This window comes from Chlorocebus sabaeus, chromosome 8 (assembly GCF_047675955.1).
Source record: "Chlorocebus sabaeus isolate Y175 chromosome 8, mChlSab1.0.hap1, whole genome shotgun sequence".
NCBI lineage: Eukaryota > Metazoa > Chordata > Mammalia > Primates > Cercopithecidae > Chlorocebus > Chlorocebus sabaeus.
The window spans coordinates 127,818,441-127,834,319 of record NC_132911.1 but is presented as its reverse complement, the minus strand read 5'-3'; the positions used below and the strand labels follow the sequence as shown (position 1 = coordinate 127,834,319).

The window sequence follows — 15,879 nt, the reverse complement described above, 5'->3', positions numbered from 1 at the left end:
TTCCTCATTAGGCTCCCCAGAATCCCCAGCTCTGGTGGGACTCTCTGGATTCTAGGATCTCACCTGCCATATTGAGTAAGTAATTACCTTTCTAGCCAGCTCAGTTCCTTTTCCTGAAATACATGGTAGAATTAGACATCTTGCTTTAATATTCTAAGGCATCATTATCATCTTAAATAGCTGTTTGTGGGGTGTTTATTCCATGCCAGGCACTTCAGATAGACTGACTATAATCCCCATTTTGCAGGTGAAACCCAGATTAAGTAACTCACGCAAGGCCACACACTAATAAGTGGTGAAACTGAGATTTCTAGTATGGAATCTAGCTCTAGCACCTTCATTCTTAACTCATTCTCTTTGTGTTAGGAACCCTTGCCTTCTGGTTTCTCAACTAACTGAGTTTTGACTTTATTTGATGTTTTTTGTTTTGTTTTTAAATTGGGATATCTGGAAACCAGGCTTACCTATATAGACATTGTTATGGACTGAATGTGACTCTCCAAATTTCATATGATAAAATACCAATCCCAGTGTGATGTATTTGGAAGTGGGGCCTTTGGGAAGTAATGAGATCATGAGGGCAGGACGCTCATGAATGGGATTAATGCCCTGATAAGAAGAGACACAAGAGAGATAACTTCTCTCTCTTGGTCAGATGAAGCTACTAGTCATGCCAGGTCTGCTGACACCTTGATCTTGGACTTCCCAGTCCAAGCCTCCAGAACTGTGAGAAATAAACATTTATTGTTTAACCTACCTAGGCTATAGAATTCTATTATATAATAGCAGCCTAAGACAGAGGTGTTGATCTGACTAAAAGGTAAAGTACCACCAGGCACCTCCTGGTGCCTCAGTGAGTGGGAAGTCAAGGGGAGAAATCTCTGATCCAGGCCCCTCAACCTGCTCACTTCTTTTCCAGGTTCTCTCCACATCCTGTGTATTCCTCTCCTGGACTGCTGGACTTCAGGGACTCGGCTTCTCTTCCCAATATCTGCCTCTGCTTTCTGAAAAAGTCTTCCCAACACATGTTCATAAATCCCCCTAGGTCTTAGTGGGAAGGACTAAGAGTTGTCTTTGCAAAACTGTACAGTGTAAGGAGCAAAAGTCCTTAAAGGTCTAAGGTCAACTCTCAGTTCAACCACCAACCCAGCTGTGTAATAAGTCCGTCAATCACCTAAATTCTAAATTTACTGTCTGTAAAATGGGAATCACAACACCTACCTCAGCAGGACTGAGGGAGCTCTAGTGTGATGAAAGGTATATGAGACAACAATCACCACACCGGACACGTGGTAAGTGCCCACGTATGTTCACTTCCTCTCTGTTTTGTATCCTTTCATGGTCTGCATGGAGCTCAGGAACTTGCACAGAAGGCTGCTCAAGGAACGCTGGCCAAACTCACAAGAATCTTTCATCCTGAGATTCTGACTTACAAGCTCAGGGGATCTAGGAATAGTCCAAGTCACCTGAGTTCTTAAGTGCACCTCTCAGGTCCCCAGGACACACATTCAGATGTGAGATTGCAGCGAGGGATCAGGCACAGCTTCACTCAAGTGGCACTTGTGGTGAGGCCACTTCTCTGTCCAGGTAGACCTGATAGATATTCGGTGCCACATCTGGTTCACTCACCTGCAGCAGTTCAAATACAGCAAGGAGATCCCCTCCAGAGAGGTTCCCACAAAAGATGGGGTGATAGCATAACCTGGGGGGCTCATAGTCCTGGTCAGCCAGCTTCACAACGGGAGCAGCCACTGTGGCACCCAAATATTCTGGCTTCCCCTAAAGAAGAAAAGAAATGAGTTTTTATTTCCTGATCATTTATTACCTGGTTCTGATTCACATCAACACAGTTTTACAAATAACCTCCACAAAACCGTCAGCATCTGTGTCTCACTCTCTTCTCCTGCGAAGCTCCTCTTGCCCATTTCTATAGGCCTGGGGGGCAGTGGGTTCCACTCACGCTCCTAAAAGGGTCATCCTTGCTGTGCGTGGTAGCTCACGCCTGTAATCGCAGCACTTTAGGAGGCCGAGACGGGCGTATCACAAGGTCAAGAGATCAAGACCATCCTGGCCAACATGGTGAAACCCCATCTCTACTAAAAATACAAAAATTAACTGGGCGTGGTGGCACACACCTGTAGTCTCAGCTACTCAGGAGGCTGAGGCAAGAGAATCGCTTAAACCCAGGATGTGGAGGTTGCAGTAAGCCGAGATTGCACCACTGCCCTCCAGTCTGGCGACAGAGAGAGACGTCTCAAAAAAAAAAAAAAAAAAAAAAAAAAAAAAAAAAAAAAAAAAAAAAAGGGTGATGGGGGGCAGTTATTCCAGGGGCTTTCTGGCCCAAAGCTATCTTAGGGGCTATCTCTCTCCTCACATATTGAGCTCAGTAGGATATAGTTAAAATAATTATCCAGGGAAGACTGGAAGGGGAAAAGGAAAAATCAGGTAGCAGCAAACATTCCAAAGGATCTCCAGGACAGGGCATCACTGTGGTTGGGAGCACAAGCTTTGGAGCCAGCTTGAGTTCTCACATCTGCCACTTTCTAGCTCTATGCCCTTGGGCCAGCTGCTCAACCTCTGAGAGCCTCATGCCTAAAAAAGAGTTAAAAACAATATCTTTCCGTAGGATCATGAGGACTAAAGGAAAGTTGTATAGACTTTGCATAGTGACTGGCATACAAGTGCCCACACATAGTAATGATGAAGATGATCGATATATTTAAGTGATGGGGGAGTCCTGCCCTATTTTTCTTGGTAGTAGAAAAGGATATTAAAATATTTTTGTATGTATGTATGTAGGCCGTATGTTTCTATAAGAGCTACGCAATGTGATGGCTCTGCTTCCTGCCTCTTTTGCAAGCCTGTATGCACATCGCCCCAGAGGCAGCACGGGGCTGGCGCAGTCATTCTGCTGTGCTATTTATCTCAAGAACTGCTAGAATATAAGCTCCCTGTGGGCAGAGTTGCCTGCACTATCCACTGCTGTGTCCCCTGGCATGGGGCAGGTACTCAATGCATGTTGGTTGAGTGAAAGCTGTTGGATAAATGACCTCTGCCATCCAACACCAGTGCCCTTGCTCTTTTTGGCTGAGGCTGGGTTTTAGCAGTCACACCGCTTCATTGTCTCTGGACTCCTGAAGTAACATGTGCAATCCCAGCGGTAGAAGGAAACTTAATTGAGGTGGAAACGAGGCTTTTTGTTCAACCACACTTGAAAACAAAGCTGCCTGCTGGTGTCGACTCCTGGGGACAGACCTGTTTTGGGGATGGGTGGAGTTAGGGCAGCTGGCTAGGAAATGAGTGATCTGCCTAACCATTTGTTCATTAACCCAGCTGGGATTGGTTAGTTCAAACTAACCCTGGAAACAAAAAAGTAAACATATCCCAAGCAACCAATTTTCCAAATATAAACTCATTTATTCCAGAACCAGCAGACTCTTATGAGGACACAAGCCACTGGGAAGTGAGGTAAGGTTCTAGACTGGAAGCACGGTTCCAGCAGATTCTGATTCCATTAATCTGAGCATCACCGTAGTTTGGGCCCTGTTTAGCTGCAGCACACAAGGGTGAACAAAAGTTTTGCATGTCTACATGCATTTCTCTGGGGACAAAGAGCACATTTTCATATCCCTTTCTCTCCCACATTTCTTTTTCCCTTTAGAGTCAATAATGTCACTGAATTTCTCTGTAAAGGGCTTGGCTTAGGGTTGGGCCAGGAAAAACCATTGCTGAATGGAGATCTGGAAGGGAAATGGAAAGCAATGGGGCAGCCAAGGGAAACACAGCCAGCCCAGCAGGTTAGTGTAACAGGACTATGGCCTACATACATACATACAAAAATATTTTAATATCCTTTTTTACTACCAAGAAAAATAGGGCAGGACTCCCCCATCACTTAAACATATCAATCATCTTCATCATTACTATGTATTGGCACTTGTATGCCAGTCACTATGCAAAGCCTATACAACATTCCTTTAGTCCTCATGATCCTATGGAAAGGTACTATTTTTAACTCTTCTTTAGGCATGAGGCTCTCAGAGGTTGAGCAGCTGACCCAAGGGCATAGAGCTAGAAAGTAGCAGATGTGAGAGCTCAGACTGAAGGCTGCCTGGCTCCAAAGTTTGTGCTCCCAACCACAATGGTGCCCTGCCCTGCAGATCCTTTGGAATGTTTGCTGTCATCTGATTTTTCCTAGTAGAGTTCAAAGACACTCTACTGCTGTTATTGTTTTCTGCACAGAAAACAAGCACTAACAATTGAAAGCATGTTGTTAGGAACAAAATTGAAAAGGTAGTTATTTTGTGGTCTTCCCTACAGAACATCTATACCACATGCTAAATAGTAGAAATCCTCTTCCATAAATATACACATCTATCCCCAACTTATAGATAGGGGAATGGGACCCAGAGGGAGGGAGTGGCTTGGAGGACTAGAATGTGGTTGTATAGGGGAGAGATTGCTACACTAGCCTCCACCACCTGTACAGGCAAAAGTGGGCACCGGGGACCTGGTTCAGCCTCCAACCAGCTGTGACTTTAAATAAGGTATTTGAGCTTTCTTTGTTTCCTCCTGTAGGAAGCAAGATGGGAACGTCATGGTCTCTAAGGTCTCTGCTCCCCTTCTGTGATGCTCACTTCTTGATTCCCTGCTGACCTTGGCCCAAAGACAGGGGCTGTCAGGAGTACTGCAAGGAGGTGGGGAAGCTTTAGGAAGGTTTCCTGGAACTACTGTTTTACTTATTTGCGCTCCTGCAACCTCATGAGGAGGTGGAGACATTAAATAAAGAAACAAATCCTTTCCTTTCATTTTAGACTTCCTAATTTAAGAAAATAATATTTGTGTAAGTTAAAAAAAAAAATCCTCCAGTAAGCTTTTGACTCTATCCAAGGGTTCAGCACACAAATGTCTTTGGAGAACAAGAGGTTTGGTCCACATCATAAAAGAAAAGGGACAGAGACGGATGTATTGTGTAGGGCATAGAAGAAACAAGCGAGAGAGAAAGAAACACAGTTAGAAAGGCTAAGAGAATACCCATCCATTTCTTTTCAGCCAGGTGAGATCAGTAAAAACCTCCTGTTTCCAAAAGGCATGAACATTTTTATTAAACAGCAATAGGACCTGGAATTAGCTGGAGACTGAGTACAGTTGCAGGTTGCTTTATGCAAGTATCACATTCCTGAAGAAGCGTGTAGACTGACGTTCTGCAAACCAGATCCAACTTTAATTGCCATTTAAATGGAAATCAGTGAAAAACTCTTTTAGTAAAGCAAATGATCATCACCAATCTTTTTGGTTCTGTGAACTGTTTTCAGAGGTCAGGTTTGCCTCAAGGTACATCTAGTGTTCTCACCACTCACAGCGTCAGGACTTCGTTTACTTTAAAATAAAGTGACTTAGTTCAACGTGGCATTTTATGAGGTGTGGTCAACGCTGGCCCAAAGGGACACTCACCACAGCGTCGCTGTCATACAGCTCCACCACCACTAAGGGCGGGGAGTCTGCCAGCTCATTCACGTCTCCGTGCAGCACCAAATCATTGAACAGCAGCATCTGGTTCCAGGTAGGAGACAGAGTCTGGGAGATTATCTGGAAGGAGGGACCAAAGAAAAGCAAAAGTTCATTCAGTTGAGTTGTAGGGGCTCTAAGGTTCATTCATCAAACCCTTATACAGGGGAAGGAGAACACATCATCCTGATTGCTCATTCATTCAATATTCAAGTCTCTATGTAAACTGAGCAGCTACTATGCACTAAGCAATGCTGGGGAACACAAAGACTCCTGACTGCAGAGGAGCTTATATTCTTAAGTTTCATGAGCAGAACCTCTACAATGTTTAACACCCTCTTTGAGTCCATATTTTCAGCTCAGTTCTCACAGTGGTGCCAGTAAAAACACTAGTTACTTTTTTGAGCATTTATAGTGTGCTGGGCACTGAATTTCACATGCAGTGTCTCATTCAACCCTCATAGTAATTCTGGGAGGTAAGTTCAGTTATTTACACACATTTTCCAGATCAGGAAACTGAGGCTCACTTGTCCAGAGCCAGCAAGTGGCAGCTAACCTCATCCACTCTCGCCACGTAGATGCTAATATTATCTCCATTTTATGAATGAGAACACTGAGGATTGGAGAGATTCAGTGATTCTTGACTTAGCAGCAAATAAAATTTTGTCATCAAGTATCTTAAAGTTGGGTATTTGACCTAATATTCCATATGTGGAATTCTACTGTTTTGTGGTTATTGACTGAATTAAATAGATCAAGGTTTTCAAAACCACCCTCACCATTTTGCATGACATCTTTCTTACACTGATAGTAGAAGTGGCTCACAGCCCCCTCCTAGGCCATTTAAATGGTGCCCTCAGAATGGAGGGCATATTTGGTCTTGCATTTTCTTCTCTAATTGGATGTTTGGAAACCTGCCAATTTCACACAGAGGACTGGAGTTGTTTGCAGGGCAAGTGAACTCTGCACCTGGGCAGAAGCTGTTCCATTAATGCAGGAGACTAGTCCTGGAAAGAGTTCAAAACCACATTTCTTTCTCTTCCAGGCAAATGAGTGATTTCATAGGTGAATGTATCACAGCAGCCACTGGGTCCAGGGAAAGTTTCTGAACTGTGCCTGTCTGTCACTGTTCAACCTAGGAGGAAAGTCTGGAGAGAGACCTGGCCTGGACTCCAAAACTCACAGCAAACTGTCATCTTCACGTTTTACATCGAGTCATTTCTAGTTACAGCATTAAGTCATTCGCACTGGGGTCACAAAGGAATATTTTTATTGCTCTTCTTTATGTGGGTCATAAAAATATTGTGCATTTTCACAACTTCTTTCTCTTCTGGCCTTTTCACTTTTAGAGTATTTTATGTCTGAGACACAACAAGATTTTAAACATTTCAAAGAAAATCTAACTTTTCCAATAGGAAATGAATGGCTTCAACCAACTAATAACAGGAGTTAAGAAGCTGCAATGCAGCCGGGCGCGGTGGCTCACGCCTGTAATCCCTGCACTTTGGGAGGCCGAGGCGGGCGGATCACGAGGTCAGGAGATCGAGACCATCCTGGCTAACACGTTTCCCTCTTTCATGCCAGAAGCCTTGCTCTGCGGGAGCTTTCTCTCTTTCCCTTTGTATTTCAGTCACAAGATTTCTATGTCCCATGTCCCCAGTGATGTTGGGAATGACTGGATTCCCCTCTTTGAAATACTTCATTCCATTAAGTCACTGTATAAAGCATTGGTTTTCAGGAGCAGCATTCAGAGGCTTTTTCCCCCTGAGCTCCCTGTGGTCAGGTGAGTGCTACCAGCTGAACAGTGGCACTTGGCTATGACTGCAGGGGCCCAGGTTCAGTTTTCCTCATCATTAAAAATACATAAAGGGGGCATGTCACCTGCAGAAAATTCCCTCTGTTTTAGCGCAGAAGTGAAACAGGAGAGGGAAATTGGTACCCTTTCTTACCAAAATGGAAGTGGAGTGGTTAAGCAAAGTGACTTTGGTTAAGCAAAGTGACCTGGGTTTCCATCTTGGCTCCACCATCTTCTAGCTATATCGTTTTCAAGCCTTACCTTCCTCATCTGTAGAATGAAGACACTACTAACATCCAGCTGTGGGCTGCAGTGAGATGTAGCAAACAATGCATAAAAAATGCTTAGCACTGCGCCCAGCACATGGGGAGCTTTTAGTAAATAGCAGCTATTATTATTAACAAAAATGAGGTACTTAGCTTAAAATTATGGAAACAAAGTCCAGAACTCAACAGAACCTATTTTCCCTTTCAAATAATTATTTGATAAACAAAAGTCATCTGTTCCTTTGAGATATGGATCTAAATCAAATGAAGGTGCTGTATGGAGATACAAAATACAAGGATAATTACACAGCAGACCAAGGATTTCATCCAAATCCTGTACTCCACTCAGGGCCCTGGAACTCCACAGTGTTGTGGCAGGTGGAGGAGGGCTCCGGGGGTCCATCCTATGAGAACTCCCTTGCTGTTGGAAGGAAACCTCAGTGACAATAACAACAAGCAGTCACATAGAAGCCTTAGTTTTAAGCAAGGTACTGTCCTGGGTGTTTTATCCTCTGGAAGGAATGTACAAGGTTATCATCCCTATTTCACAGATAAAGAAATTGAGGCACAAGGAGAGGTTTGTTTAAAGTCACACAACTAATAAATGGAAGAGCGTGGATTTTGACCCAGGCAGTGCAGCTCCAGAGTCTATACTCATCATCACCATGCTCCATACTAACTCTCAAAACATAGGAAAGAGAAAGTCATCTGTTATCATTTTTATGCTCAGTCACTGAATGAGGATGAAGTCATCTTCCTGCTGAGGTTTCTCCTGACTTCTCTCCCAGGTAGAACTAACCCTTTCTCTACTTGGCTCTTGTAGGACTCTGTACAGCCCTGTACCCTGGGGCTTATCATAGTGCAGTGTCTCATGTGTCATGAGGCCTGCATCCATGCCTGGATTGCATATTACACTGGAGCGGAGTCTGGCTCCTCTCATCCTCCAGAGCCCAGCATGTGACCTGGCAAAAAAGCCAGCACCTGACAGGCATTAGGTTCAATGAATGTGAGGCTGGTTCACATCATGCTGTCAGTGTGCGAGTCATAAATCAAAATGCAATCTACTCTATCATCCAGGTCATGGGCTTTGCCCTGGAGAACAATGTTAGCCCTCTCGACATCAGCCAATGTCATGGCCAGCATTTATCAATCATTTTATAAACTTAACTATCTGCTTCTTCATGACAGTCCCATTTTAAGATGACAAACCTGAGGTTTAGTGAGTTGCGTTACTTGCCCAAAGGCATGCAGGCAGAGAGGAGATGAGCTAGAAAGTAACCTTATGGCACTCTGTGTCTAATCCATGGTGCTTAACTCCCTGAGATGGGCAATTCTTTACTGAGCGTCCCTCTCTTCAAACCACAAATCAGAGAACAGAATAAATTTTTAGAGAATAGAATCTAATGAGAAAAGCATCCTACTGGATTTTCGCTGATTAGGAATCCTTTTCTCATTTTAGTACTTGTTGTATAGGAAAGGGAGAAAGACAGAGGAAACAGGCACAGACTCATACTATGGTTTGCATATTTGTCTTTTCCAAAACTCATGTTGAAATTTAATCCCTAATGTCATGGTATTGAGAGGTGGGGCCTTTAACAGATGTTTGGGTCATGAAGGCTCTGCCTTCACAAATGGATTAATCTATGGATCAATAGGTTGTCATGGGAGAGGAACTGGTAGCTTCAGAAGAAGAGGAAGAGAGGCCTGAGCAAGCATATTAGCATGCTCCGCCCCCTCACCACGTGATGCCCTGCGCTGCCTCGGAACCTGCAGGGTCCCACCAGCAAGAAGGCCCTCACCAGACACAGCTCCTCAACCTTGGACCTCCAGCCTCCATAACTGTAAAAAATAAATTCCTTTTCTTTAGAAATTACCCAGTTTCAGGTATTCTGTTATAAGCATCTAAATGGATTAAGACAACCCATCTCCCTTAATACTCACAACATCCATTATGCAGTAGTATTCTCCAGAAGAGGGGGACTGTGAAGCATCAAGATGTTAAAAGCATGCAAAGCTCCCCAGCTGGTGAGGGCAAAGTCTAGAGCATCTTGACCATAAAACTGGCAAATGTTTCTCCCCACTGAGACCCCTCCATGATTGGATCATAAACCTCATGCAGGTTGATCTGTGCTGTTTCCTCATTTGCTCCTTCCCCACTGCACTTGTCCTTGTGCCTGGCACTTCAGCCTTTTCCTCCTCACTCCTCTTTTTCTCCCAGCCTTCCTTCGCCTCAGGGACTTGCATTCTTTGCCCTAGGACAGTGAATCACAGTGAAACAATAGACCTTCCCCACGTAAGTCCTTGTGGGCACATATTCCCTTTTCAGTATGAAACATCTACACACCCAGAGATGCAGGTATTTGCAACATGTCCCCATTGTTTCTTTCCTGGGCTCTTCTGTGGGTTAGTTGCAGGCTGCAGGAAAGAAACAGGCTGTCTTGGTTACCCCGGTTACCTTTGTTGTCTGGCAGTGAGAAAGGAACGTGACTTTGGCAAAAGGGTCTGAAAGTCCATTGCTGTCAGCCGCGATGAGGCTCCGGGCTTGGTACATGTGAGCTCTCAGCTGAAAAACATGCTGTTCTGTGGACAAATCATGGAAGGGGGCAGGTGTTAGTGGGCTTTTCAAGAACAGTGTGTACACATGTGTGTCTGCGTGTGACGTCTATCTACATATCCACAGACAGACAAAAGGAGACCCCCAAAAACATCCACCCTCCTCTGAGACAAGAATGGAAGCTCTGAAGAAAGGGAAGAAGTGATATTTATGGGGTACTTTGAACCCAGGCATCTTCACCAGGTTATGTGTCTTATTCTTCACTAAAACCCTGCGAAATAGCACGATCTCCACTTTATAGATGAGGAAAAATGGCACACAACAAGGTTAAAAGACTTTCTAAAGTTTGCACAATTAACCATGCCAGAGCCTAGATTTTATTTCTGATTCTAAAATCTTTTTCTCTTTCTAAAATACCACATTTTACTCTCTAGTAAGTCTCCTGTTTATACAGGCATGAGTGTGTGCACATGTGTTCATGTGGGCACGTGTGTGTGTGTGTGTATGTGCAAGGGACTGCTCCACATAGTTTTCACTTCAACAAACACAACGTATGTCTCAAGTCATCCATTCACTCATTTTCCATTCAGCCAGGGTCATTTTGAGCACCTACTGTGTACAGTCGTGATCGCTGAGGATTCTGTGGTAACTAAGAGAGTCCCTGCCCTTGGGGAGCTCCTGAGAGAAGGCAGAAGATAAGACAAGCACCCACATCACAGTGGCAGGGGGCCAGGGATAAGTGTTCTGTGAGAATGCTGGCAAGGGACAGGGGATAAAGGGCAGGAGTGAGCACACCCTGTGCCGGGATAGGAGGCAGAGACAAGGCCTCAGGTTGGGGCAGCTCAGGGTTCAGTGGGGAAACCTCAAGTAACAGTTGAGTTCGTCAGTCCTTGGTCCATGGTACTTTCTGATCAGTGCCCCTTGTAGGGTGCCTCTTGGTTTTTATATTCACTTATCCCTTTTTACTTCTCTACCCACTCCCATTTCCTGCACTCTCCCAAAGCCACTGTGCTCAGTGTGTCTGTTTTTGTGCTGACTTGGGGAGTGGTATACAGAAACTCTTGTGCACTAATATGAATAACTCTACTTAGTTAAAGTAAGGGTACAAATACCCTGTGAATTCCCCCGCCCGCCACAATGCGATCCCTAGACTTACCTCACACAGGTCCATATGGGGACTTGTACATGGCTACGAACCCTTTATTAGTGTGTCTTTATTTCCTTATTTGTAAAATGGAGGAAATAATAGTTCCTCATAGGGTTATTAAAGGGAACTGAAAGGCTGAGAATGGTGCCTGGCCCATGGGAAGAACTCTAAAAGTGGGGTGAAGATGCTGGAGTGTTGTTACTCTTGCTCACTGCAGTGTGACCTATGGGGAGCACCTGGAAGCAACCTGCGTGTCCGTCACTGTGGTAGTGCCCAGGAAAAATGTCAGGGAGTTTGGGAAAGCAGTTAGAGGCAATGGATTAGAGGTACACTTGGCAAAATGGATGGATCTCAGGAATCTCAGTGCTTAATGAGAAAAAAAAATAAAAAAACAGCATGAGATAGGAGACACAGTACTATTCATGCAAAATGAGAATATGTGCACGCAAAAGAATCATTCATATTTGCCAAAGCACACTCAAAGGAAAAGGGGCGGACCATAGCGGAGGTGGTGCTGCCCTTTGAGCAGAGCCTCTAAAGGTTGGTAACATTTGAGAGGCAGGGATGGAGGTGCCAAGACACTGGAGCAGGATGAGTCAGGACAGGGGCAAAAACACCAGGCCAGATGGGGCAAGAATGTAGTCCAGTTTGTCTACAGTCTAGGGACACAGACATCTGTAGTCATATCACGGAGGACCTATGAGGCTTGAACGAGGCAACAGGGAGCTCTTGAAAGTCTGTGCACAGGAGCTGCTGCTAGCAGAGCAAAGCTCCAGGACGATAAAACTGAGTCAAGCTAGCCATGGACAGAAGAGGTGTCGGGGAGGGAAACCAACAGGGAGACAACACTGCCCCCTCTAGGCCAGAAGTTTAAGGGCCAGAGCTTATGCACTGGTAGAGGGGATGGAAATGAGGGGGTGAGAGAGACATGGCAGCCGTGGGTGCTATAGGCCTTGAGCCCTGATTGGCAGGGTGAGGAGGGACAGGAAGGGCAGGGGGTGCCAAAGACAACTCCTTACTTTATTGTCTTGAGGCTCACACATGTTTCTGTCCCTCCACCCTATGCCACTGTCTGGTTGCATGGGGACCAATACAGAACCTGAGAACATAGCAAACATATCAGACCCACTCTAATCCCGCAAAGGATTTGGAAACTTGAGCTCTGCACACCACCAGTTAAGTCCGGTATTTGCAGTGGAAGTTCTCCACACTCTGTCAAGGCAGGGAGAACCAGAGAAGTGATTCCTTTGGACTCAATTCTAAGTCCTCCCTCTGTCCCCACTGCCGCATACACCAATAAACCCTCACATGACAGGCTGGGCCCTGCTGGCAAGGGAGCCCCTTAAAATGGCAACAGTAAACGATGGAAATGATGCCATCAGCAGATGGCACAGGGATTTCCCGACAGGAGTGTTTCTAGAAATGGCCCACGTGTTCCTTCGCATGCTACATCGTTTGGCAAATTTCTCTGCTAAGAGTGAACTTGGAAATGGTTCACCCGATGAAAATGTTCACCAGCTGCCCCTGAAATGGCTAACCCTGTAATTTAGCAGACCACCCAATGGCAGCCACACAAGCTATGCCCTGCACAACTCCAGGGAGCACCATTTACTCAGTGTAGGTTTTCATTTTTCTGAAACCTTGAGTCTTACTAGTTATGCTCCTGGGACTAATCTAGTCACCCTCCTCACACTTTATTGGTACACCTCTTGTGCTATGGCTTGCTTTTTACTTGTGGTTATGAGAGATGTGTCTGTTATCCCCACTTGAGGGCCGGAATCACCTCTCACTCATCTCCATGTCACCCACTAGTTTTTCCACCATGCCTTCCATATATGGGTGCAAACTAATTATTTGCTGAATGAGTATTTTCTGGAGCACAAAATTCTCCAGTAGGTGTGGAAGGCAGCCAAAGCCACCAATGCCAGTGCACAGCAGGAAAAGTTTATTAGGTCACTCTATGAAAACACACTGCAGAGGATCATAAGCATTGGGAAAAGTCTTTCCTCTGAATTGTTAGTAGCTGGGATAGCAATCACATCTAGGTCCTTGGGTCTCTAGAGATAATCTGTAAAAATAGGAAGCCAAGTTAGCTTCCTATTTTTTCCTATCAAGTTAATGTGGATTTTTTTACCCAAAGATGAAAACTCTCTCAAGATATGGTGGAAGACAGAAGAAAGAAAGCAGGGTTTGGAGACCTTTTTTTTCCTCATCATTTACTAGCTGTGTGATCTTGGGCAATTTCTAAGCATCTTTGATACATAACTTTCTTCATCTGTAAGATGAAGAGTCTTCCCAGGGTTGATTTGAGAAATCAATGAGATCTGATGCATCAAGTGTAAGGCACAATGCTTGCCATGTGGTATTATGCATTTTCCAAAAAGACAATGCTCTTATGCATTTATATCGGGCATGGAAACCATGAGCTGAACTCTTAGATATGTATTTCCAGAACCTTGTATTCTCTGACTATTGAGCAACTTTGACTCCACTGGCAGTCTAGGTTCAGCCAACATCAGAGGAGCCTTGGGCCACAGAGAAGACTTGACTGTCTAGACAGTTCTCCAGTGTTTCCAACACTGGCTCAACCCAAAACTCAACTTCAGCAGAAATGAAGGTAAAACTGCAGGCTGCTTTATCTGAACTCAGCAGCAAGAGATAACATAAATGGAAGTAATTTGGAAGCAGAAAGTCAAATGCAATTGTAATAAATATGTATAATAAAATTCAAAAATGTATCAAAACATAAACATGATGGCACTTACAGAAAATACCTACATAGAAGAAAGGATTCCATAAAGCATGCTGAATTTTAAAAGCAGCCAAGCCAAGAACCAAGCTGGAGAAATATGAGTGAATCTACTGGTACCAGTTTCCACTGGGTTACTACTAGGAAATGTGAAAATCTGCTGTTGATAGGTCAAAATCCTCATGCCACATGAAAGTAAAATCTGCCTTAATACCACAGATCATGTAAGCACAAGAACTTATTGACATTCTGACTTTTTTTTGTTTAAAACGCAAACTCAACCTACATAATCTGCCTACAAAGAAACTCAAATTACTTCCTCTCTATTAACAGAGAAACGTAAGTGTTTATTCCAGATGCGTTTAATGATTTTATTCTTTTTAGATGGGACATTGAAAGGTAAGGTAGAACACTTAGGAACTGTACTAAAGAAGGACAATAAGTTGGCCCTAAAATAATGTGCAAAAAACTCATGCATGCTGCCCTCCTTATTATCTTTTCAGAAACTCACCTGAGACCTCGGATGACCCTCTTTGCCCAGCGGGGACCCTACCTTGGTAGAGCAGGTTGGATGGGGGGTGACTGGCGCCAGCCCCTTTGGAGGACGTTTCTGCTTCATAGCCTACGGGCAAGTTGTCCAAGATGGCACTGGCATGCTTGATGGAGCCCAGCCACAGGTACACGTCGACTTTTGCTTGCACAGACCAACCAGCCGGTCGTTTTCCAGGAGGCTGGAGAAAGGTTACAAAAAAGACTGACTTGTTAGTAGGAGATAATTACAGGCCTCGCCTTTTGAGAAAAGAAGTCCTTCCTGGAGACACACCTGGAAGTATGTTCAGAGAGCAGTTCTCAAAAGCTCCTCTTAAATCCAAATAAAAGCAATGTCCCCAGTTGCCTTGATGCACAACTCCAGATCTCCAGAGGAAGATACAGGTTTAGTGGGACCTAAAGCTTAAACCTGCACTGTGATAAGCTCTTCCAAGCTGTGGGTCATTTCAACTTAATAGGTAGTAGGTATGTTTATTGCCACTATTTGATAAATGTGGAAACACAGGCTCAGAGAGATAAAGTAAGTTGTCTATGATGCTCAGTTTTTAAGTGACAGACACAAAAGTGAAAAATAAAAGAGAGTCCACGTTTAGACTCTAGACTCTGAACCCCATAGCTTGACTATCACTCTGAGCTGAAATCTTCTTCCTGGAACTTCCAACTGTCTGGAGTTCCAACCTGACTTTTTGTCTCTTTGCTTCATTTAGGAGAATCCTAGTACTTCTTCCATAAGTCAGGACTCTATGGCTTGGAAGAACCTACCTGGCCTGCCATGCGCTTTCTTCCTGGCTAAACAACTTCACCCCTCCCTCATGCAGTGTGGTCTCAGATTCCCTTACTGCTCTGCTCTCTCTCTTTTGAATGTGCTCAGATTTGTATTTTTATTTATGTTTGCTTTAATTTCTATGTTTATGTCTGTATTAGTGTGGGTAGCATGAGTATGCACAGGAAGCGTGTGCGTGTCCACATGTATGTGTGTACATATGCCTGTGTGTGCATGTACTTATGTGTATGTGTGTATATGCCTGCATGGGGGTGCATGTATTCCCAGAATCTGAAGACAAAATTTAGGCAGTGTGGCTCCTTTATTTTTCAGTCACCAGGATAAAGGTACTCCCTTACCCCTCTAAGGAGTCCCAGGCCCCAGTCTTGGCTGTTGCCAGCAAGGCCATCATTCTAAGAGTAACCTATGGCACTTAACTGCTACCTCTCAAAATGTTGTCAACTCTTCTTCTAAGTTCCTCTTCCTAGTGTTTCTTAGAATTTCCTGTCAGTAATTTTCTTTCTTTTTTTTTTTTTTTTTTAACATCA

The 15,879-nt window shown here is 44.3% G+C and overlaps 1 protein-coding gene across 1 annotated transcript in view; it reads right to left on the bottom strand.

Annotated features, from left to right (window-relative positions):
* FER1L6 (fer-1 like family member 6) overlaps nt 1–15,879 on the bottom strand; it is a 266,543-nt gene that overhangs the window by 68,002 nt on the left and 182,662 nt on the right. Inside the window, exons 19-22 of the mRNA XM_038000171.2 lie at nt 14,573–14,750; nt 10,025–10,149; nt 5,455–5,589; nt 1,630–1,779 (exon numbers count right to left, since the gene is read on the bottom strand). Of these exons, the coding sequence (XP_037856099.2) occupies nt 1,630–1,779; nt 5,455–5,589; nt 10,025–10,149; nt 14,573–14,750 (588 nt within the window). The remainder of the gene's footprint in view (nt 1–1,629; nt 1,780–5,454; nt 5,590–10,024; nt 10,150–14,572; nt 14,751–15,879) is intronic.